General features: G+C 40.4%; 1 protein-coding gene across 2 annotated transcripts in view; it reads right to left on the reverse strand.

Annotated features, from left to right (window-relative positions):
- The window catches only part of ARHGAP15 (Rho GTPase activating protein 15), a 321,119-nt gene extending 297,626 nt beyond the window's left edge, over window positions 1–23,493 (reverse strand). The window contains exons 1-3 of one of the 2 annotated variants that reach the window (XM_019290635.3): window positions 23,378–23,493; window positions 22,966–23,026; window positions 7,044–7,223 (exon numbers count right to left, since the gene is read on the reverse strand). In XM_019290635.3, the coding sequence (XP_019146180.2) occupies window positions 7,044–7,208 (165 nt within the window). In that variant the 5' untranslated portion in view covers window positions 7,209–7,223; window positions 22,966–23,026; window positions 23,378–23,493. Of the gene's footprint in view, window positions 1–7,043; window positions 7,224–22,965; window positions 23,027–23,186; window positions 23,304–23,377 lie in introns of those variants that run through there. The other variant, XM_019290634.3, reaches the window with a different exon arrangement.
- Window positions 23,494–23,981: the final 488 nt, after the last annotated feature.

The raw sequence follows: 23,981 nt of genomic DNA on the forward strand, positions 1-23,981 counted from the left end.
TTTGGGGTCAGCTGTATTACAGGAACCGTTACATAAACGGAGAAAGTGGAAATCAATCCCGGCTGACAGTGTCTTCGGGATAATCAGCGCTCACTCCATGCCGCTGTCAGCTCTCCTGCATCAAACACCATGTTACTTCTGTCACATCTCCTTAACAAAACCAGAGTCTCACTTTTGGCAAAGTAAATAAATATTTCACTCGGGCTTGCATTTAATTCATTGTTTAGAGAACTTTAACACTTTGGACTTGCAAAGAGTCCCCATTTGGAGGAGAAAAGACAGCTTACCCTGTCAGGTCCATTACTGCCTGCAAAAGGCGCTGGCAAAGATACAGTCGGCTCTTATGAAATACCCCATTCCTCATATTTTGTGCTTGGTTTCTTTGTAAGCAGACGATTGTCCTCCAAATCTCCCTTACCGAGCAGACCTCAGCTTCCCAAAGTGCTTCACCTAACCCACGGTCACCCTCGCCCCAGCCACATCACAGCTCTTCCCCTAACGTTCTAGGACACCTTCCTCAATTTGTCTGATTATCATTACTTTATCTGAACCATTTCCTCCCCTAAGTAGACATCTTCCCTAACGCAGAATTATGAACATATCATTTCACAAGATGTGCCGCGTTAGCCGCGTCTCGGTGACAGCACATGGTGTGTCAGTTTAGGGGGAGAGCAGCAATTCCATCCCACCCACCTTGTGCTCCCATGGAACTGCCAAGCCCGCAGAGCTCCGCCGAAGAACCATTTACCATAATATTAGTTGTCAGTAAATTCAAAGACGAAACTCCTAAAGCTATAAAATGGATTAGAAGCAATTTAAAAAAGAATTAACAAACTAGAGTAAGAGTATACTGTCAACAAACAAATGCTTCATCATAGCACTGTAATTTGGAATTTTAATTACCCCTCTGCTTCTGTAACAAAACAATGTCTGAACTGGCAGCCATTTGAATCTCTCACAGGTCATTGAGCATTCTAGTTAATTACTCTATGAATAGCCTGTTTTTCTCCCCTCTGGAAACACGTTTCTAATGGCAGTCAAGGTCTGACAAATGTGTCATCTACATAATTAGCTAGGAAGCAACACAAAACATTAAACATGCTTTGTGCCGACAACTATCAAAACATTTCATTTGTTGTCAATTATTCATTACTTTGTAGGTTCTGAAGGGGTTGTTATTATGAAAATAAGTCCAGATGCTAACAAGGTTAGAGTTTTTTATTCAAATTAGTAATCAGAGGACTAACTTTAAAAAATGTGTCTTGTGTACATTTATGGCAGCATTCAATCAGCACTAAATTATAAACGAATTGAGCTAAGTTCAAGTTAAAATAGCCATGCCAGAGCACATACACTAATTTGTGGAGTTGCAGCTCTCTTTGAAGTTTTAGGATCTAAGCTGAAGTAGCAAACTTTCAGAACCTTTGGCAAGACTAATTTGTGCTTGGTAAATAGAGTAAAGATTTTCACAGCGTGAGATAATGTACGATTGCAAAAAAAAAAAAAAAAAAAGGGGGAAAAAAATGGAGGTTTTTGAACCTTTTTTCTACCCTTCTGTCACACTGAGTAAAAGTCAAAATCAGCAATTCTGACTCATATAATAGCTCGTCTGAACTTCAGTTTGGCTTAACAAGGAAGTCAAACCAGTTACACTCACCACTCCCTTACTAGAACTGAAATGAATTTATCCTTGCTTTCAAGAAGAAATAGGTGCTGGTTCTTTCCTTTTTCTGTGATCTCATTATGATGCTGCCTATCAAGCTACGCAGCTGAAATGGTACAGTGAAACTGTGGGGAGGAGAAATAAATGGGGAGTTTAACAATAAAATTAACTTCTTCCTTTTTAGCCAGGATTATTGCAGCTGAAGTGCTGCAATGGAAATATGCAATGAACAATACTTTCTCCCATGGCATATTTAAGAAAATAGAAATGAAAAAAATATTATCCACTAAAGCAAAAGGCTTGTTTTGAGCCTGAAAACACACCTGCACACAAAATATTGGTCCTGTAAAAGGTTGGGAGGCAAACCTGAGAAAAATCATGTATTGAAGGTAAGCTGAGCTCTAAAATAGGCTCATGCATTAATATTCTACTTTCAGCCTTTAAGTCAGAGGACTTTATGGTATGGAGAACGTACATGAACACGTAGGGGCATATCTGTACAAGGCTGAGGGCCTCTGCCCCGGAGCCAGAGCAGCTCCTCAGGTGCGGAGCAAGAGACACAGGCACTGAAATGGATAAAAAACTGGAGTCAAAGGCCAAAGGAGACAGCCTGTGAGCACGACACTCAGCAGAGAGCAGATCTGGGTTTTCAAAGCACAAAACCAGTCTGAATACAGTAAGGGGACATATGACACCCTTCATTTCTCATTTTCCTGCCCTGGAAAGGAGAATGACTAATGTTACTCAACAGATTTGTTTTCTTTTAGCAATATTCATGTTCAGGAAGTAAAACTGGACTGTGTTTATGGACCCACTGCTTTCATATCTACCCTGAAATACTTAGAGCAAGCAAGGTATAAGCTTGCATTTATTAACAATTCCCACACTTGTCATGGAAAGCTCACATATTTTTCTGTATCTGTCCCAGTGCTATTACATGATTTGTGTAACACCTTGAAGGGAACACAGTTTTTCCTTATAGAGACAAACTTGGCTGCATCTGTAACAGACAAGTGCATGATGATAAAATTTGCAGAGAAATAAGCCTGGGCAGTCATTATTAGAGCACAGTAAAGAGAATATTTTTCAAAACTACATCAGGAGAAGGTTTTCTGCTTTCAGAAATATTTTGTCAAGATTTGCTTTTTCCTCCAAGAAAAAAAGTAAACCGGGGAGAAAAAAAAAAAGAGCCATCCTCAAAAACTTTCCCTAAATAAACTACACTATAAAAGAAGCTCTGATGATCTTGTAGAGATTGAAATAATCCCTTTTTCAGCTAAAACTACCCATAGCAATGAAACTGAAAATACTCTAAAAGAGGGCTGGAGACTGTCTTGCAATTAACATTAAACAGATAACATATTTACGAGGAAGTCAAAATATTTTGGAAGCCGATAATCCTGTAAGCCTTAACGTGGTATAAAAACAACAAATAAATGCAAAGTGTTACTGTTACACATGCCTGCCTGATCAATGGTTTTCACATATTGATCTATAAATGGAGTTGACAGTCTGTGTTGGCTGCACATTTTCCAAGCAGCTCTATTTTTGTACAAAACCAATACGGGCAATTACCTTTGTTTGAGATGCCAAGTCTTATCAATTCAATGTGATTTAGTGTCATTTTAATTAAATATCAGGATCTACTTCAGGACAATCTATACAAACAAAGCCTCAAACTTGACTATAAGCTTGATTTGAAGTAAACATGTACAAGCCCTGCAATTTCAAAATATGGCTCAAAAACTCTGCTAAACAGAAGGCTTATATTTTTAGCAAATTTATTTCTGTCTTTTTGGCTAGCCATAACTTTGGCAAGTGTTCTATGATCACAGGAGTAAGAAACAAAAGAAGATTGCTTCCCATTTCTCTGATAATGTATTAGGGAGATAAATAAACCTACCAGTTTGTTTAACCTAATCAGAGAAAGCTCTAATACATTAACATTTTGGAATGTCTAAATAGGTTCTAATTCTTAATATAGACACCAATAAAAAAGACATTTCATTGTTTGAAGTTGTTCTGAATGAAGCAAAATGCACTTCCCTGGGGTTTAACAGATGAAAATAGCAAATATTCATTTACATTGCTAGTTCAGACGCTACCATTAAGCACAGAAAGAGCCCTCACTTGCCACAGTCTGTGTCCAGCTTCATGATTTGTGCTCTTTAGACTCTACATTAATATCAATTTCAACCTTTGCGCAAAGCTCAAGAATTTCCATTGACATAAATAACATAAACCCCCAATAATCTCTTGCGTGTTTAGCTCCTGTCTCCCACATTTGCATCTGCACCACTATAAAATGCACAAGTGCATATGGCCCTACTGATGTATGATGCACATCCCTCCCTGTCACACTACAGAAAATAATCTGTCCACCTTCAAAAGTATAGCCCCCGGTGTGCTTACAAGCACCACAGCAAATGCTTCAGAATACAGCAAATCCCTCAGAGAAAATTAGGCATTTTTCTCCTCCATAAATCACCACTCATCTTTCTACCTCTGTGCCTAGTTTATGCCCTTTATTGTCCAGAGTGGGCATTTCCTCTTTCCAAATAAGTTTTAGAAATCTATATTTCTATTGATTGCTCAAAATGTGCCAAACGCTGATTGCCTTAATCCACTGAAGTCAGTAGGTTTTGCATAAGTTGAGTGAAAAGGATTTGACCTATTTATTAATAGAACAGAGTACATTGCACACACCAAACATGGACAGCAAAAGAGTAGTATGGAATCCTTTATTCAGCTGCTTCTAGTTTTTCAGAAGAAAAATCTCTCCAATAACAGGACAAAAATACTCGGTCAATGTAAAATAGAAAATAAACATAATCAATGGATGCCTCATGGATTATATCCATCATCTAAACAGAGGCAGACTGTGAAAACAGAAAATTTCCAAGTAGAAAGATGAGGATAAATCCTTTTTCTCTTCAAGCACAAAATAATTAGCTTTGATTAATATTCTGGTAATATGTGTCTTTTAGCAAGGATCTGTGTGCCTTTAAATGTAAAAGTGAAGGCTGTGTAGAAAAGTGCAATGGGAAGAGTGTCTTGATTTTTAAAACAATATTATTAAATTTATATATATGTATATATACACGTGTGTGTCAGCTGGACCCTTCTTTTTGAAGACTCTTGGAAGGATAGAAGATGCTCCCCTGAATTAATTTCCCCAAAATCCTTCACAAGTCACATGCCCAGATATGTCAGCACACGGCTGATACACACAATTGGTATTTCACTGCTCCTTTAACTCACTGCATTTAAAGCCCGTAGTTGAAAGCATTTGGATCCTTAGGAATTTTGCTTTCACTTTGGGCGTTAGCAAACAACTTTAAGAGGCTTATTTAAGTAAATACTCCCAAACACTTTCAGCCTGTCAATATCTAGTCAGAAAATTCTGCATGGCAAAAAGAGATGAAAAGAATTGAAACAGAAAGGAAATTAGTAGCATGGCAAGCTTTCAATCTATTATGTTGGAGCCAAGTTTGCTTGGTAAAATGACATATACTCGGTAAAATTCCACTTTTATGTAATTAGCTACTAAACAAATGTGACACAAAGCAACTTTCCAGCTCCCAGCCAATGAATGTATATTGTACCTGGTGTGGTTGTTGGGATACAGCAGTGAATATTTATGTCTAATTTAACTTTTTAGAGCCCTTGCTCTATAACAGTCCAACATACTATCCCCCAAACTAAAGTTATGTAACAAGGTAATATCAACAATGAGAAACTGCATGATAAAATCCTGCCCAAAAGTGAAAAATGCTAATTTTGTCTCATTTAGCAGCTGGATACAGAAATGCTCATTAGTTTTAAGAGGGTTAATCCTTTTAACTTTTGCATATTGATATGCCAATTATGCCTAATTGTACAAGAGGCATCAGTCAAGGTAATAGTGCATAAACACATGAAAGTTATTAAGTACATCCCAACATGTAATAAAGTAGGTGTTAATTGGTAGCTGAGTTCTGCAGGCTATTGAGGTGGATAATTCATTGAGAGATGGATCACTTGTAATTTCTCTACATAATTCCTTTTGCAGTCTCATGCTGTGATGTTTTCATGCTTGTCAAAAACAACTGCAGCCTAGTGCCTTTTGTTAAACACAGCCAATAAAATGTTAGGCACCATTAAGTATACTTAACTTTTAAACTTTTTCAAAGGTACAGTTCTTCCTGGTATTACATTACAGTATTCCCAGTAAATTAGTATAAGCGGTGTTCCAAGTTTTTGGTGGAGGAACATTTTGAGTTAGATAAAAGGAGAAAACATATGCAGTGTGTCTGAGGCAAAGAATATAATTTAAATAAATTGTAAATGAGTATCTTATCAGCTGCTAAGATCACAACAGATTTTTCACTCTAGAAATAAAAGGTGAAATGAGTTAAGTTATACCAGAGAAATTAATCACTAGAATAACATATTTCTAAATAAGTCTAAATGTTGAGGTTTAATTTTGAGTAAAAAGGAAAGGAAATACTGAAGGTCCTGTAGCTTTACTCCATTTAATAACTTTGTTAAAAAGCTGAATATTTCATAGGACTCCATTACATCAACAGCAAAAAAATAATGGTTGGCATGGTTGTCAGAAGTGGCTGAGACCTGGGACTCTGTCCCCAGCTAACAGAGTTTTCTCCCTCATTTGCATTCTCTGAGAACAAAATGGATCTGGAGTCCAAAAAGTGGCTAACATTGCATAAATAATTTTGTAACATCATATGGCCTCAGCTGCAAGTTGCCACCATTATGGAAGAAAATTAACCAGGGGAGACTCATACCAATCAGTTTGTTTAGTAGCTCACAAGGAGTACAGGGGCAGGGATGCAACTGGCAATAGAGTTCCTCACTAAGTATTTAATTTTAAAAAAAAAGCTAATGGATAAAAAAATGACTCAACTCCTTTGACTCTGTTAACTATTGAAATAACAACATACGTTCAGTGTCTGATTTTTGTACAATTCATTCAGTCTTACAGCAAGACTTATTTTTGTTACAGAGTTGCTCTTTATTTGCAGAGTTTGAAATTTCCATTTGTTTTCTTTTTTCTGCTTTTAAAGTTTGCCTTTTGAGATACTGTGACATGCATCTGAAACTGGAAGTGCTATTCTCTACTTACTTAAGCCTTACTTAAGTGCTGTTACAACTGAGAGTTGAAATGTTGAGTAGATGTTACGATTACGGCTACCAAAGCCAAATTCTGTCTTTCGTGAAGGGAAGTTTTTATTCCAACGCCTAGCAATACTCCTAAGAATGTATTAGTGACTTTAAATCCCTCCTTTCAAAGGATGATAATAGAACCAGTATCCCAAAATAATCCCATAGATTAAAAAAAATTGGAAGACTCAGAAAATGTTGGGAGTGTTTTACTTACGGGCTCGGCAATTTTCACATTCTCAGAGAGAATCATAGATTTGCTTTGGCTCAGCCTGTCGTGGTGACTGTTGGCATTTTTGATCCTCATTTGAACAGCCCCCGTGCTATGGTGGGAAGGATTAGGCTTTTCAGAGGCTGTATCGGAAGTTGAAGACCTTTCCATGGTTGCTGGGTTGACCTGAAGAATGTAAAATAAGAGCATTAATCTAGGGAATCCTTATACAAAAACCTATCAATGCCAGGTCTGTGTCACTGCAGTCAGGAGAAGAAGCTGAGTTATCTTGCTGGCAAGATCTTGATCATCTTTGAACACCAGGATAACTATCAGCTGTGTCAGCCTGTAGTTTTATTATTGTCCTTATCACTCTCCCATCCAAACTGCCTTGGAAGAGTTAGTTTATGTAAAAGATTATCCTTATCTCAAAAGCCATTCTCCTCCATGGTGCAATCTCCCTTCAAACCTCTGCCATGTCCAGCTGGCAGCCACTCCACTTTGTCTTTGGCCCCGCTCACACAACACATTTTAAATCTTGCAAAGGGAAAGGATGTGCTGTGAAGCCAATTAACATATCTTACCTTCACAGTCCCACACGGGAGTGCTACAAGTGCATCACAGGGCCACGCTGTAACCCTGCTAGTGTCTTAAATCCAAACCTGGAGCTATTAAAATATCCCTTAATTTTCACAGCTCTACCAGCAGCACAGACGGGATTTTTGTTTCTCTGTCCATTTTTAAAATCTGAAGTTGAGAAATGGCTGAGCTCTCAAGCCCTTGGATGAGGGGCAGACCTAGAGTGATCACAGTGCTGCTGTTCAACCTCCTGGTTTTTGTATGAGAACAACTCAACAAACTCCCTTCCAGCTATTCAAAGTCCCCAAACATTTTTTGTAGGCAAAATTTGCTTTATATTTCCTGTAGAAAACATCAAGACAGTGATGTACAACACTTGCTCTGTTTTCCTCCCCCCTTGCTCACCCTCATACTACTACATGTAGCTCGTGGGTGCAGTAATCAACTGAGAGTCACAAGAAAACTGGCTCTTTATGTTGCTGTGTAACTACATGGGAAAATGTGTAAGGAAGAGATACTACACAAGCTGAAATAGCTGGTTTCCCAACTATGGAGCCAGGGAAATGGAAATCCATTTAAGTGCAGTTGTAGTATAAACTGTTGAAAAATCAGCATTTTCCAAATGGGTTGGAGAGCACGGCTATTTCTAGCAACATCCCCACAACTTCTGAAGGCTCTGAAAGATTAGATTCCCTGATTTCAAGACAGCCCATTACTCTGAAGACATCAGAGCAGAGAACACATTGTCCTGATGTGAAGGTGGAGAGGGAGAGAGGGAGATGGGGAGCTCTGCTGCACATCTCTGGGCAGGACCACAGCCCAGTGCAGGTGGGAGGACACAACTCCCACAGCTTCAGCCTCCCTTGACACTGATGAAACCATCCCTCCCAGGAAACTGCCCTAGATGTAGAGGAGGATAAAAACAGGTTAGTCAGAATGGCTGAGGGTGGAAGAGACCTTGGTAAGTCTTCCGGTCCAACCTGCTCAAGCAGGACCACCTAGAGGTGGTTGCCCCAGACCACGTCCAGAAGGCTTTTCATAGAATCACAGAATAGTTAGGGTTGGAAGGGACCTTAAAGATCAAATATTTCCAGCACCCCTGGCATAGGCTGGCACTTACACATTCATGACAGCACTCTCGATGAGAGAAAGAAGAGGGAAGTGCTTTAATATCAGCCCGTTACTCACTCAACATGATGTGCCATGATAGAAACACTGAATTTAATGATACCAAAAACAAAGCTTGTGCCCATTGGCTGTTTCCTGCATTGACTCAGTTACTCAAGGATCCCCACAGAAGCTGAACTCCAGGTGATAAAAATTAGATTAAAGTTGTTTCCTGTTGCTTAGGAGCAGGCCTGCCTATGACTGCTGCAGAGCTGGTGTATTGCACTGGAGAAAACTCTTTACATGGATCTTTGGTGGGCAGCACTGTGTATTCTCCCTCCCCGAGACACTTCTCACCACCCTTCAGAGCAGTCAGCACCCAAATCCATGTCACAGGGACACTTTGCCATTTTGGCAGTAAGGACTGCAGCAGCTCCAAGCAGGAAATTATTTTTTTCCTCCTCTTAAACTTGGAGAGTCAAATCATTTTGTATTTCATGTTGGTATCAAATCAAAATTACTTCTCGACAGATTTTCAGTAGGCTCCAGGCTGGAGAGCGGATCAGACTCGAGAGACGAGAGCAACACTGGCTCTGTCACGGATCCAGTGTTTGGCTGGAGCACATCACTCAGATTTTCTTCTGAAATCTCCCACCTATACAACTCTGACATATCCCTTCTTGGGAGCATTATGAGTTTTAGTTAGGTAGTCTCTGTCTGGTGTTGTCAGTACACCATGTGCCATAAAAAAAGTTTAATAGTGTGACAAAGCCATGCCCTGCATCACAAGTAAATGGCAAGGCTGCAAAGACTTCTGAAACTTTTAATTCTAATCTCACTGAACCTTAGCTAATTTTCCTGAAAATTTGAACTGATTTGCATATATCACAGTATTACAAGGAGGCTTTCCAAGGTACTAAAATTACAGGAACTACTATAAAAGAAAACAATAACAAAACTCCAAATGGAACATTTCCACCATCAGATTTGTCTTAGTGTAAAACACAGTGAGATCCTGCAGAATATGAAGGAGGTCTTGCACAATATGGGAGAAAGGTACAAAAGTTGTCCCCTTGGGATTTTCAGGTAGGAATCCTTTGCCGTCCAAACTCCCTTCAGGCTCTTGACAGCGTTACCAGCCCTACGTGCCAGTAGATGGCACCCTGAATATGAGCTCCACAAATGCAACAGCACGACATTTGCATTTGCAAGAAGGATTTGGTAATCCTCACACTCTGCCCTGCCTCTTCTGTTGTTTATTTTTGTTCTAACTTTTTTTTTTAAATAACAGAGGGGAAGACCATCAGGAAACAGATAAAATATTGTCAGAAAACATAAAAAGGATCCTATCTTCTGCATTTATGAGTTGGTGCTTCCAAATTGTTATTAGAAACATCAGGGCCAAGTTTGGGCCAGTTTTGCAGGGGAATTCATTTTGCTTCCTTTGGAAGGCAGAGCTGCCAAGCCCCGTGCAACTGCTTGTGGGACACTCCATGTTCATTATATAATTAGCTAATTTGCCTTTTGGCAAACAGTTAGCATCTGGATATAAATTTTAGTTTTGAAACCTCCTATAGTTGATTTGCTAGAGAAAAGCATTAAACCAAGACAGATTTTCTCCTCCTCTCCACCCTGTTGTTTAGAGTGTTCCTGGAGTAAAGGGGCAGGATAACTTTGAGACATTGACCTAAGAGAAGGGAAACAGGGGAACACACTCAAAATTCCTCTTGGAAGTACCTGCTTTGGGACACTGTGGAACAGAAAGGGGAGGTTGGAAAAGGGTGAGGAATAGTCAGGGGCAAGTATTGCCCTCCTGCAGCACTTCATGGACCTCGAATGAGTTTCATATTGAATTTATCAGTATTTTAATCCATGTTATATATGTTGCTTTGTCCAGAAAGTGATCCAACAAGTGGAATGATTGGCATTAGCCATGGACTTTATTTCCTGAGTTTTGGTGCAGTACTGGTAAAGTCAGTATATAGATTTTCTAGGAATCAAAGTATTAATTCCTCAAGAAGCCAGAGGATAGCAGTATTTCCAAATTTGGGCTTGAGCTGTGCCTGCATTTCCTACAGCTGCATAGAGCAGAAGACAGAATACAAATGCTAATTCATCAACATCTTGTACCAGAGAAGCCGTGGCTGCCCCATCCCTGGAAGTGTCCAAGGCCAGGTTGGATGGGGTTTGGAGCAACCTGGGATAATGGAAGGTGTCCCTCCCCAAGGCAAAGGGGTTGGAACAAGATGGTCTTTAAAGTCCCCTCCAACCCACATCATACCAGGATTTTATGATTAAACAGTTGTAACATGTACTTTTCTCCAAAAAAGGGGGAAAAAAAAGCCTAATTAATATAACTTCTTGAATTTTTTATTCAGGATTATGACTTTAAAATAATGCATATTTTTCAGTATTTCTCAAAATAAGCTTTTCTTCTCTCCCACCTTTTCTCCTTATGACTTGCACCACTATCAAGTCAGAAGCATAACGAACAGGAAAGTACTCGACATAGCAGAGTGCAAACACTGCAAAATTGAAGTGCATCTTGTTGCACTGACTAATTTAAGTATTTTGCTCAAGAACACACAGTACTTGAAGAGCATCCATGAAACCTAATGCAATGATATCACAGAAGGATAAAAATCAGCACTAGGTTCACCATCACACCAGACCTCTGAGCCTGCAAAACCATAGAAATGGAAGCGGAAGTTGCAGTTAACGACTGAAAAAACAAGAGAATGCCAGACACGTGGTGAGTTGGAGCACTCCTGTTAAGGAGAACGTATCACTGTGTCTGTGAAAGTGTTTGTCACCAAAATCAACACACCTATGTAAATACTGCTGCTGTTGGGCTTTGTCCTTGGCCTGTGCTACCCTGATATCTCTGCCGAGGCACAGCTGGGGCAGCAGGTGCTTAAACAATGATGGGGAAAAAGGGCATAGATGAGAAAACTACATGTAGAGAGAGAGCATAACAAGTAAATTGTTATATAGATTTTTTTTTTTTTAAATTATTCCTATCTGCACTTTGCTGTGTCTACTTTTTTTCAGCCGTCCCCACTGCACTGCTCTCGGAGCTGACACGTCACACGCTGTGCCCAGGGCAGGGACACAAACAGCAAAGGCTGCTGAGGGATACAGGGTCCTGGGCTGGTGCCCAGGAGTGTCCTGAAGCCAGTTTATCTGAGTACTGGAAAACAGAAAAATCCATCTTAATGAAAATACAAAGCCTTTTCATTTGCAAAAAAATGTCAGGTACTTAGGAAGCAGCATTTATTTCAACTATCAGTTCTATCTTTAATGAATGCAGGAGATCAGGAAGGACACAACACCACCAGTGCCTGGGTCCTTACTCCAGTTTTGTCTGTTTATGTCAGATAGACAATGAAACAGAATTTAGCGCCAGGTTCAGCCTGCAGTAAAATGTTAAATGTCCTAAACTCAGCTCAGTTTCCCTTATCCCCCAAAACTGCAATCTCATCACTAAGTTGACAAACCCTAAGTCCTACAAAAACCATGTTCATTAGCATGAATTATCACACCCTCTTTTAATTTTTTAACCTGTTGCAGTCATATTAGACTTTCAGTGGTGTCTCAGAACAGACAACACACAGAGCGAGGATCATGGAGGTCTTCTAAAATCTGGCTTTGTAATTATTCTTTTCTAGTCCAGTATGTGTGGACTTTCTGCAAATAAGAGCAGATATGTCCCACTCTTATCTATATGTACAGTTACCGTCTCTCTTCTGTGGTCAAAGAGAAGAGAAAATAATCTTTTATGCTTTGTTTGGAGCCATATCTCACTGCCCAGAATTTCTCTGTTACCATGTGTTACATAAGCTGCCCAAACCATCATTCACAATTTTTTATGTTCTGAGGTACATCATTCAGTCTCTACAAAGGATCCACCTAAAGGCAAATTCCTCAACACAGCTTGGCCCAAATTATAGAATCAGAGAATAATTGAGCTTGGAAAATACCTCTAACATCATTCGTTGACAGGTCCATCACTAAACCATGTCCCTAAGCATCACACCTACATGTTTGTGAACACTTCCAGGGACTGTGATTCCATCATTTTCCTAGGCAGCCTGTTCCAATGCTTGATCACGCTTTCAGTGAAGGAATTTTCCCTAAAATCCAATCTAAACCTCCCCTGACACAACTTGAAGCCATTTCCTCTTGTCCTATCTCTTAGCAGATCTCCTAGAAAGTAGCTCAATATAAGAGTAAAGCATTAAACAAGACTTTAGGCTTAAAATTTTTTTATCTTTGGGATTTTAACCTGATCCTTGATGACAATTTCAACCTTTTGGATTTGTTCTCTTATATTAAGAGAGGGCTATATTTAACAACAACTCAGTTAGGAAATACATAATTCTCACAACAGAAATCTCATGTACCAGCTCACTATCCAGTAGGAACAAAATGTGTTTTCATATAACACAATTTCTTTCTGGCTTGTGCAATACAAGAAAAGGGGTTCCAGTCAGGCCTTAAAGGCCTGATTCTTATCTTGAGTTCACAGTGAACCAACTGAGGCTGATGGAATTACAGCTGAGCATTGGCAACATCAAGCACCCCTGAGGAGGAGAGACAAAGCATTCATTGCTTTATGGAGCCAGGCAAGGAAATGCACTTTGTAACAAGATGCAAGGGCACAGACTTGCCCCATTGTACAGCAGCAAGGGTTTTGTTTCATTTTGGGTCTAAGAACATACTTAAAGTTTGTTTTGATGACTCACTTCCTAAGAATTAAAGGATTAGAATGGTGGTGCTTCATTTCTCATTCCTGAGGGTTTTCCACACATATTAGGGATATGTTATTCTCTACTTACAGCAGGTCACAGAGCCACGTGAGTACAGCCTGCACCCCACAATACCTCACAGACTCTTACATTTGGTGCTTCAGTGATTTCCTGTCCATTGACACTAAAACTGTGAGTGGCTTACTGATATGAAGATTTACTGCAGGCTCTTTCTATTTTTTCAACAAGTAATAGTACACTACAAAATAAAAAAGAACTTAAAAGGATAAAATAAAATAATAAAAGACTTCTATCAAGTTTTACTTTCTAGCAAGTGGCAGCAAAATATATTATCCAAATATATTAATTGGAAATATTATTAATCTTTACAATTTTTTTCTTTCTTTGTCTCCAGGATTGGATGAAGAGAAACATGAAGAGAGAAAATTTATGCGCCTCTTCTGGACTGGCAATGTTTATCAATGAGGATTTAAAAGGGTCCTAAAGTCCTCCTTTGTGTTATTCTGGAATTTCATAGACAATGACAACCCCAGAGACTGTTCCCTGCTATACATAGATAAACCCTTAAAAAAAGCAGGACAGATGGCAAAGGGGTATGGAAAAGCTGCTTGGTCTCTGCTCCCTCTGGAAATGATTTCCTATCTGGATGGAAATGGCCTGAGAATTAGAAAGAGAGGAGAATGGGAGACAGTTACTATTCCAAAGTTTTGTGGATACAACAACAAAGTCTTCACATCCACATTTTATGACTACAGACCCAACAATTCTAATCCTGTAATGCTTCATGACCAGCTATCTCTAGGTCTTCCCTGCACAAATAACACTTGCTAGGAAATATCACTGGGATATTATTGAAAACACCACCACATATAATAGAAAGTCAGCAAGTGACTTCATATAGTCACATCTCCTCTTGCATCACTCAGTTTCCTAATTCTGTTACATGGGAAGGTCTCAGAAGAGGTAGCAGTTGTTTCAAAAGATCTTCTGTCCCAATATATCATATGGGATAGCATAATGGAGTCTATTTTCACCATTCCCATGTCAATTCAGTATCTCAGCTTCCAGTGGAACTTGTAGCTAAAAGGATCCTTTGTGTACGGTTTGGCCTGCATACGTTCTGGGAACAGTTGTCCACAGTAGAAATTCAGTTGAATATGTAAAAGAACATGCCTGGGGAAAAAAAATGCTACTTCTAGGTCTTCCTGCTGGCAGCACCTTTCAGCTCTTTCTGGAGTGCATCTGATCCATGACACCTGCCTCTGTTTTCCATGCTGTGCAAACTAGACTACAATCCTTCAGATGGAGAGTAGTGGTTATATACACACAGTATTAAAAAACTATCTGTGGATATCATCCTGTACACAGCATTTCTAATGCTTCTTATGACCCTCAACAGCAGGACTGGAATGGTTTGGACATTAGACTAGTGGCATCAGGTAATTTACAGCAGCATGAAAGTTCATAACAATTTATAATTTAGTGAATTTAATTGGTTTAACACTAAATAAGACCTAATAAGTGTTAGAGGAGAATGCTTGGTTATTCCTGACCCATCCTACTCAAGAGGAGAAAAAAATTTCCTTCTACCACCTTCCTTCCTTCTAAATGTTTATATACTGCATATAAGTACAGAATAGAGCCCTGGCTTTCCAAACACCTCAAGACTGACCAGTCTAAACTCATTTCACACCTGCACCTGATGCTTGTTTCATTGTAACTTTTTTAGTTTAAAGCTGTCTAATTCGGAATTAAAAAAAAATAAATTCAATGTTTTCTCTAGGAAGATCACATAAGAATCACAAATTTTCCCCGGTGCTTGAAAGAAATCTGTTCCTATAGCCTAAATGTTCAGAAAAGTGTTGTTACTTTTAGTGTTGCCAGATCTGAAGTGATGAGATACTATGGGAAAGGTTATTCTTGCAGTATTTACAGATACAAGCAGAAGCAGAAGTGACAGAAATTTCAAAGTAAGGCTGCTTGAAATACTTCCAGCTCAATTTTGCAGAACTTCTCCTCACAGAGATTTGGATATTCATCCAAGCTTTCCATGCTTACCTGAACCAGACATGTGGTGATGGTAATTTTGGAACAGCCCAAAATCTCTGGAGAAGTAGAAGAGTTTGTACCACAAGACAAACTGATGTATTAGAAAAATATTTTTTAAACACCTGAAAGCTTGCTGCAAATAGCCAAAGAAAAAAACTTCCTGTAAGTTCTAAATTTCAGAGCTTTGCCACCAGAAATTTTGGGCTCAATTTGACAGGGATGGGACTGTCACAAGGCCTGCTTGGGTAGGGTGTGACAGGCTATTTGTGCCCTGCCCCACAGGGTCCACTGGCTGATCCACAGGAAGGAAGTATTTCACATTCATCACTGAGTAAAAGTCCATAAAAGTTTTTCTCACTCTACCTCTAAATCATTTGGGCACTGCTGAACATGTGGAGCAGTTGTAAGTCAAGCCTCAGTTTGCCCTCTAGTCCTCAGTTCCTGCAGCAGCACCATCCCCTTCACCAGAAAAAATGCCTTCTTGAGTTCTGTAAAGTCTTTGGTGAGGTAGCAACAGTAGTTTTACCCTCTTAGAGCATCTCAGAGTTCCTCAGCTTAGTAGTTTCAATGCACATTTCCTATGTCTTAATCCTTTTTGCAGTTCCATGTACCCATCATCCCACAGAAGACATCTGTCAGACTGAGATACTGAGATTACTGAATATCAAAGGATTTAAATCTTCTCAGACTTTAAAAATAAATTTAAAAATAAATTTATGATAAAATTATTTCTCTTTCTATTTAAAACTTACAATAAAACTCCTTTTTTGCTGACCCTGCCTGCTTCAATAGTGTCTACAAAGAGGAGGCTTGTCCTTTATCTGGACAGTGAGACGCCCTCCCTCCCACTCCCCCGGATGATGTTTGACTTCCCGTGCTGTGCACATGAAGCAGTCCCTCCCACCCTCTCTCCATCTCCCATCATCTATATCTGCAGCAGTTTTTGTGCTGTGATCCTGCAGCTGCTCCCTTGCTTCTTCTCACTGCTCCCACTTCCCATCTGAGGGAGGAAAAAAAGCCTCCAGACACTTTTCATCTGTTCCCACACTCCATCTCCACTTTCCTTTGCAGAGCTCCTGGTGCTGCACTTCCAAGAGACGCTGCTGTGAAATGCAGCAGACACGGCACCTACAGTTTTAGGAGAAAACTTTTAAGCTGTGGCAGGAACCAGAAGGGGAAATTCTTTGTGGTTTGCTTTGAGCAAGCCCCTCTTCTGCATTTCATGGGGCCCCCAGTTTGCTTTCTTCACCAGCCACCACTGCCACAGAGCATAAGGCAGCAGGAGTGTCTGCCCCACCACGCTGCTCCCCAGCACCACGTGGCAAAGAGAAGACAAAGGCACTTGTTCTGTGTGATAACATCTGATATCACATCGTGTAGCTGAGCTGTCTGCAGAGGGGAAATACCAAGGGTGCTGTGCTGTCAAAAAAGTTAATTTCATAGACTCATATAATGGTTTGGGTTGGAAGGGACTTTAAAGATCATCTATTTCCAACTTCCCTGACATGAATGCATGGATGACACAAGTAGTTTGAGCATAGGCTCTGTTAATTATACTTAAATTCCTTTGCTGCAACTGAAATTCTTTAGCGAGGGACCAGAAAAAATTATCTCACTAAGGTGGTTCAGAGTGATTCCAGGAAACTTTGTACATGTTTTTTGCAAGCCAGGAGGCCACAGCCATCTTTGTCCTACCACAGATCTGCTACACACAGCCAAAGTCAACATCAAGGGCAGAAGAAACACGGCAGAGGCAGATCCGCCTGCGAGCACCAACACTCATAGTGAGAACAGGCACAGCCATTCATCTGCCCCCAGCATTGTTCAGGGCAAAAATACATAATGACTATTACCTCTCCCACTGCATTCATGAGGCAGCACCCTCAAATCTCTTTTGGGATGAAATAGCTGCATTCTGCTCAAATGAACCTCTGCAGTCCTATGTACCTGAGTTAAAATGTCCTTAGACTGCACCAACACTGTTCCCTGAACACCTGATTTTGGTTCAGGGTACAACTCTGGTAAGAAATGTCTTCATTTAGCTTCTTTCATTCTTTTATTTTATACAATTTCCACTCCACATCTTAATAGATTCCCTCTTTTCAGCTACCCCCACTCTAAAAAAGTTTTTATGAAAGACCCGAACTTTAAAAGAAACTTAAAACTAGAAAAGTTTTTAAATTCAAATTCTGTGCAGCAATTTGGAATGTCTCAGGTGTTTGTGACTGCATCCTACTCAACCTGGAACCAGTGCTGGACTGTCCAAAGGAAATTCAAGAACGGGTTGAAGACATCAATTCCTCCAAGCCTCTGCTAAAACTTCGGGCACTCCTTGCCTTTTCCAGGGTTTAGGATTAATGAAGGAGGAGGAATTGACATGCTTTCACTTGGGCTGTTTCTGCTTTCTTTGGCACTCCAGCGGCAGATGGATTAATGGTGGATGGATTAATCGTAAATGGGTTAATCCTAAATCTAAGAATCATCACAAGAATTTGATTATTCATTACTATACTTTGTTGAGGTTTTTTTCCTAGTAAATTAACCAAGCATGCAATGTACTGCTGATAATGGAAACATTAATTTCTCTGGATCAAACCTCAGCACTACTCAACCCAACACGCAAATGGCAGCATGTGCCAGAGCAGCCCTGACAGCTGCAAAGCCTGATGTGACACTGTCCCAGGTGGAAAACATCAATTCATTCATAGCAAAACTATTTGCTAGAAATACATTTTTGAGAGAGCCCAGGGAGGCTTCTGTTGGTGTTTGCTGTGGGTGTCCATGGTGTGGCCATCTGGCCCTCCTGTGATGTGTGCGTGGGTTTGGCTCCAACCAGCACCACCATGTGGGGGATGTTCCCCAACCAGTGGGACACCATTCCCCCATCATGGACTGCTCAAATGCTCCAACCCTCTGTCCCAAGCAGACAGCTGGGTGTCCCAGCAGCAGGTGCCTCCTGAGCCCCGGCTGCAGCAGAGACACCAGAAAGCTGAGAGTTCCTGCGACCCAGCAGGCTGCGGACAGACCCACCAGCCGTGGAGGTGACAGAACTCTCTTGGAGACAGAACTCCAGAGATTCAACTGCTTTCACAAAATATTTCTGTCATTTCCTTCCTCACCCCGAAAGGAAGAGAGTTTGTAACATCCTGAGTAGCTAATAAACAAGTTCAGGTGCCAAGGGCTGTGTGCTGCCCAAGAGCGCTTTCAGTAACTGGTATCTGATTCAGCTCCAAATACGGCAGTGGTTTTGCTCAAGGTGTGGCAGAAAAAGAAATCCAAAACAAAGAGCAAGAACATATTTGAAGCATGTCTCTTCAGCTCTAAGCCACGTTCACTTCTGTTTTCCCTTCCTCCTTGTCTCCCCTTCCCCTCTTATCAGGTTGCAGGTGTACTGAAAACTGATGGATGTCTTGGAGAAGGAAGCAGATGTCCGTTTAAGTTCATCTGTTCCAGGACTGTGCCTGTTTAGTGTATCAGGCACAAGGTTTGGAAGAAATACTCATGAAAACCACAGTACAAACCCACAATACCCGCCTTAACTGCAAGTGAGTGATTGAATACTTGTCAATCTCAAATGGCAGGAAGAGTTATATGGGTCTTAAATAACCTACCACCAACCATAGCACCATCAAACTCACTTATTTAATTTATTGAAGAAATGCTTCAGTAAATATCCAAGCACTGTCTGAGTTAATGCAACTTGCACATACACACAGTAGCTTAGCAGATAATTTGGAGAATACAAATATCTATTTAAACCTCTGTTACCTGGCCTACTTAATTCTCAAAATATTTCTTTCTCATGCTAATTAAGCTGAGTGAAAATACAGACAAATTAAGAGAAAAAGGTCAAATTTTTAAACATATATAAATTTTAGTTCTTGGTTTCTGCGAACAGAACTCAGTTTTAAATATGCCAGACCTCACTATTTCCAGATTACTTTAACATGAACCAATAATGTCCTGAAAATCTTCTCCAGCATGGCCTGGCTGCATCCACTGACAGCTCTTGCATGGGCTAGATTCGCCCCATTGTCAGTTTGAAAAATCTAAGTATCTATGCCCAGAAATTTATTTCCTAACCTTCTTAATGAAAATCCAAGTGCTTTCCTTTTGCTCCTGATTCAGCTGGCCTGGAAGTTTGCAACCCGGGGAGCCTCAAGTTGTGACAAAGATGATGCAAGACTCTGTGACAAGAAGTCTTACTCTTAAAGTAAAAATAGCTCTGCATTGAGGAAGTCCCAGCATAAATGAGGAGCTAGCAGTGTTTGTTTTGTAGTGAGTCTCTAAAACAACCTTTTTATAGTATTCCTCAAAGCAGGGAAGACTGACAGAGGCATGCTGAGTGCATGAGGGCACGATCTTAACATCCAGCACAACAAAGAAACAACCATCTCTGTCCTTCAGGGGCTGGTAAGATTGTTGTCAGTGAAATTAGGATTCACTGAGACCACTGGTTGAAGCAGACCCACCTTGAGAGAAGTTTTCAGACCAGGCAACACCAAAACCTCCTCACTTAGCCCAGGTTCCCAAATGCTGAAGGCAGCAAGGCATTCTGCCTATCCTGAGCCTCAGAGGTCGTGACATCAGTCTGATGGTGACAAAAGCTCTTGGAAGCCACCACAGAATGGAAAATGGGACAGTTTTGTGCAGGTTATGTAACCAGGTGAGGAAATCTGCTGCAGTGCTCTGAATGGCACTTGAATGACCATGGAAAATCTGGGCCAAAAATTGTATTTTAATCTGCTTTCTTCAAGACTAATACTACCAAAAAACGAAACCAGGAAAACCATCTGCATATAAACAGTATCCATCAGCACCACTTTCTGCATTTGTAGCACTGAGAAACAGGTTTCATGCATCCATATGGAACTCTTAGGAGGCAAATGGAAAGTAGAGACTTTGGCTGGAGCTCAGGTGATGCTTTGCTTTGCCTTTAGAAGAGATGAGCCTAAACAGCACCAATAGAGGATTAGGATATGTTCTGCACAACAGCCGTGTTTCAGGTTACAAGTGAAGAACACACCTAAGTTGAGACTTCCTCAACAACAAGAGATGTTTTTTAGCCACATGCAGGTTTTAACACCTCATTAAATGGTTAACAACTCACACTGTTTGAGCTGACACAATACAGAGGCATCTAACAAAAAAGTCAAGAAAAATAAGCAAGTACCAGAATTACACATAGTGAGCATCAAAAAATCCAGAAGACTCTGCCTATAACCCACTGTCCTTGATGTGATTCAGTAAAACAGACCATAATATAGCAGTTCCCATGGCTCAGAGTCCAGGGGGTTCCTTAGCAGAGACCCCAGCTGAAGTCTTTGGGCAGCACAGCCAAAGCCATTCTCACTGCAGCACCAGAGATCACAAAGGGAAATCCATCCCACTGCATGGGATGCTGCTTCTTAAACCCTGGCCTGAAGCTCATCACTGCAAAGAAGTAATAATTTCTGGGACCAGAAACAGACAGGGAAATCCAAAAGAGAGCTGTTGGAATTAACCAGCACCATGTTGGAGGTTGTGGCATTTTGCCACCCGAAGATCAGGAGAAAAATTCAAACGTGCCTCTGTCACCATTTTAGTTTCTGATTCCTCCAGGTAGGGAGGAACATGGCCAAGACCAGGATACAGCCCCCTGGTGACAGTGACTACCAAGGGTGTCACACACTCAAGCTTGGTTGGAAGAAGATGGATCATCTCTTCCAAGCCAGGATAACTTTGTGTCAAAGCAAAAAGAAGTTTCTACAACAAATGCTGTCCAAAAAAGCAAAGTTGATTTGGTTTTGTTTTTTTTTTTTTTTTTTGCAATTCAATAATAGTGTATAGCAGGAGCTTTAAAATACAGAGTGCTTCAGCTGTTCACTCTATTTGGAAAAGAAAATGAACAAATGTACATCACAAATGTAATTGGATGGAGAGGTAAACTGAACAAGACATGCTGTTTTAAAATGAATTTGCTTTGGACACAAAGGGGAAAGTTGCAGAGAAAGGGAGAAAATGAAGACATAAAACTCTGAGAATTCAAACTACTTCACCAAATCTCACAACTCTTTGGAAAATGCATTTTAAATTACTCAAAGACTCTGCAGCAGAAACATAAAAATCACGACAAACACAGCCCAGGAAGAGAACATGTTCTTTTTATACAATTTCCCTGTCTGTGCTGATTTGTGTATGCAGGCAGGACAGCTTTTTTTTCTCCAAAAAGTACAGAAAATATGAAATGCGATCTTACAACATTACACTAAAATCTGTCTCCAATTAGTATGCAGGATTCCAAAATGAGCTCTGAGCCACATGTGATATCTTTCAACTCTGACCCATACTTCCAAAAGAAACCCAAGTTGCTTATTATGATAAGGCTATCAGCTACAAACAGGAGCACAAGTCACAAAGTTTGCAGCAAGCTGCACGTTACTGGGATAAAAAAATCTTCAGCATAAAACAAGCCTTGCTAATTCTGTCTCTCCTTTATGTGGCCCATAATCAAAGTGCTCTATTGTGTTATTTGAGCATCTTCTTGAATTACTATTTCTTTGTAAAACTGTGCAGGTCAGAAAGCTGTTTGCCCACCAACAGCAGTGCAAAGGCATCTATGCTGAGGGAAAACTTTGAAGTGGGGACTCAGGACATACAACCCTTTTCTGGCCAGCTCCAGAGCAGAGGAGGAATTAGTCCGGGTTTAAACAGCCCATTCAGGAAACACACAGACATGACATCTCCACTGAACAGCTCCACAAGGAACACCATTGACTGCCCAGGATATTTTATGTGAAATGTCCTTTATTCCCCACTTCCTTTTCCTATCAGTATAACTGATGAGTAATAGAGTGGTATCAAACTTCTTGATACTGAGTAGGGCAAGAAATCCCTCTAGCAACATCTTCAGACTCTAGAAATAACAAAACAACTAGATACCTACCCTTAGCACTCACTGACTTTTGCAGTATCCATGGCTACTAATCACATCCCTCATGGTCACCAGCACGGGAGCCAGTTAATCAAACAGTGCTAAACTGCGCCCAGGAAAGGCAAATGCTGGGAAAAGTGATCCAATCTCATTTCCCAGCCAGTGCCACAAACTTTTCTACATTTTGGGGAGAGCTGCTTCATTCCAGCCAGGATATGAGAAGGGATTAGTGGTTTGGGTTACTAGACAAGGTCAGATAAAATTGCCTCTTGCATAGGATGCAACAGCTTTCCTAAATTCCGAGACCTTACTTCAAACATTATTCTGCACCTGTATCCTCTACATTTTTCTCATTGCTTCCAAATTCACAAAGACCTATAGAAATAAAGTAATTGTGCAATTAAAATAACCTGATTTGAATGCCTACAAAATAAACGCAGCTGTGATTATTTTAAACACTTTTAGCAACAGGTTTCCCAAATTGTACTAAGGTGGACCAGAGGCTCCTTACCTGCAGCCTCAGGGACGTTGTAGTCTCATCTCAAGCCGCCATCAACGAGCAACAGTTTTAACTATTTCAAAAGAACGGAAAAGATCAAGGTCACATGTCTAGAGAGAGCATTTGAGTTAGCTCCACAGCTCATATACAGAGAAAGAAAGCAGGAAAAAAAGTAAAGTAAAACCACTTCCTGCAAGAGCAAAAGTGAACCATCTCACCAGTGAGCAACTTACATCTAGGGGTTAGTGCAAAATTCTTCTGGATTGGAGAAGAAAACAGATTTTAAAGTATGAAAGAAGTTTCTTTGTGAAAATTGCAGCAAACAGGGAATGTTAGCTTTTGCAGAAGGTAAAGATGAGGTTTAAAAGGAAATGCTGAAAGGAATTACGATTCTTAAGCCTTAAGACAACTTCCCTTTTCTTACCTTGAATGAAACCCTTTGAGTACTGAAATAAATAGCTTGCAACAAATCTGCTCTGCTATTTTGAAATATAGCTTTAGTAAACAGGACACTTACTGTACTGTTTTCTAGATTAATAAGGTAGCAAGTTCTGGACAATCAGAGAGTTTGCTACTAAAAAAAACGTGTAGTAATGTGTACTATTTCCTGGTAGAGGTCAGACAGGCAAACACTTCTGTTTCTTTGATTTTCTGCTTTAAGATTTCACCATGAAGCTGCTGGCCTGCGTCACTTCCCGCTGCATCCCACACCCCAATGGTCCCTCTCAGGCAGGGGCAACCCAGAAAACCACCAGATACAGGCGCAGCTCTGCGCCTTCGGAACTCTGGAAAAGCCCCTTCCTTGTAAATGCCTTCATCAGCATCTGCCACATGGCCTTTTTTTCTTTCAGCAAGGAACAGCAATATCTTTCTGGTATTTCTAGGTCAACTTACAAACCAGAGCAGTGGGGATTCCCATGCAGGGCAGGGCTGTGGTGCTGTGGAGACAGTCACAATGCTGGTCAGGCTGAAGAGCTCTCTGGTAATGCTTTGGCAGAATAAGTGGATGTTTTTTGGTTGTCTCCCCC

The sequence above is a fragment of the Corvus cornix genome, chromosome 7, assembly GCF_000738735.6.
Source record: "Corvus cornix cornix isolate S_Up_H32 chromosome 7, ASM73873v5, whole genome shotgun sequence".
Lineage (NCBI taxonomy): Eukaryota > Metazoa > Chordata > Aves > Passeriformes > Corvidae > Corvus > Corvus cornix.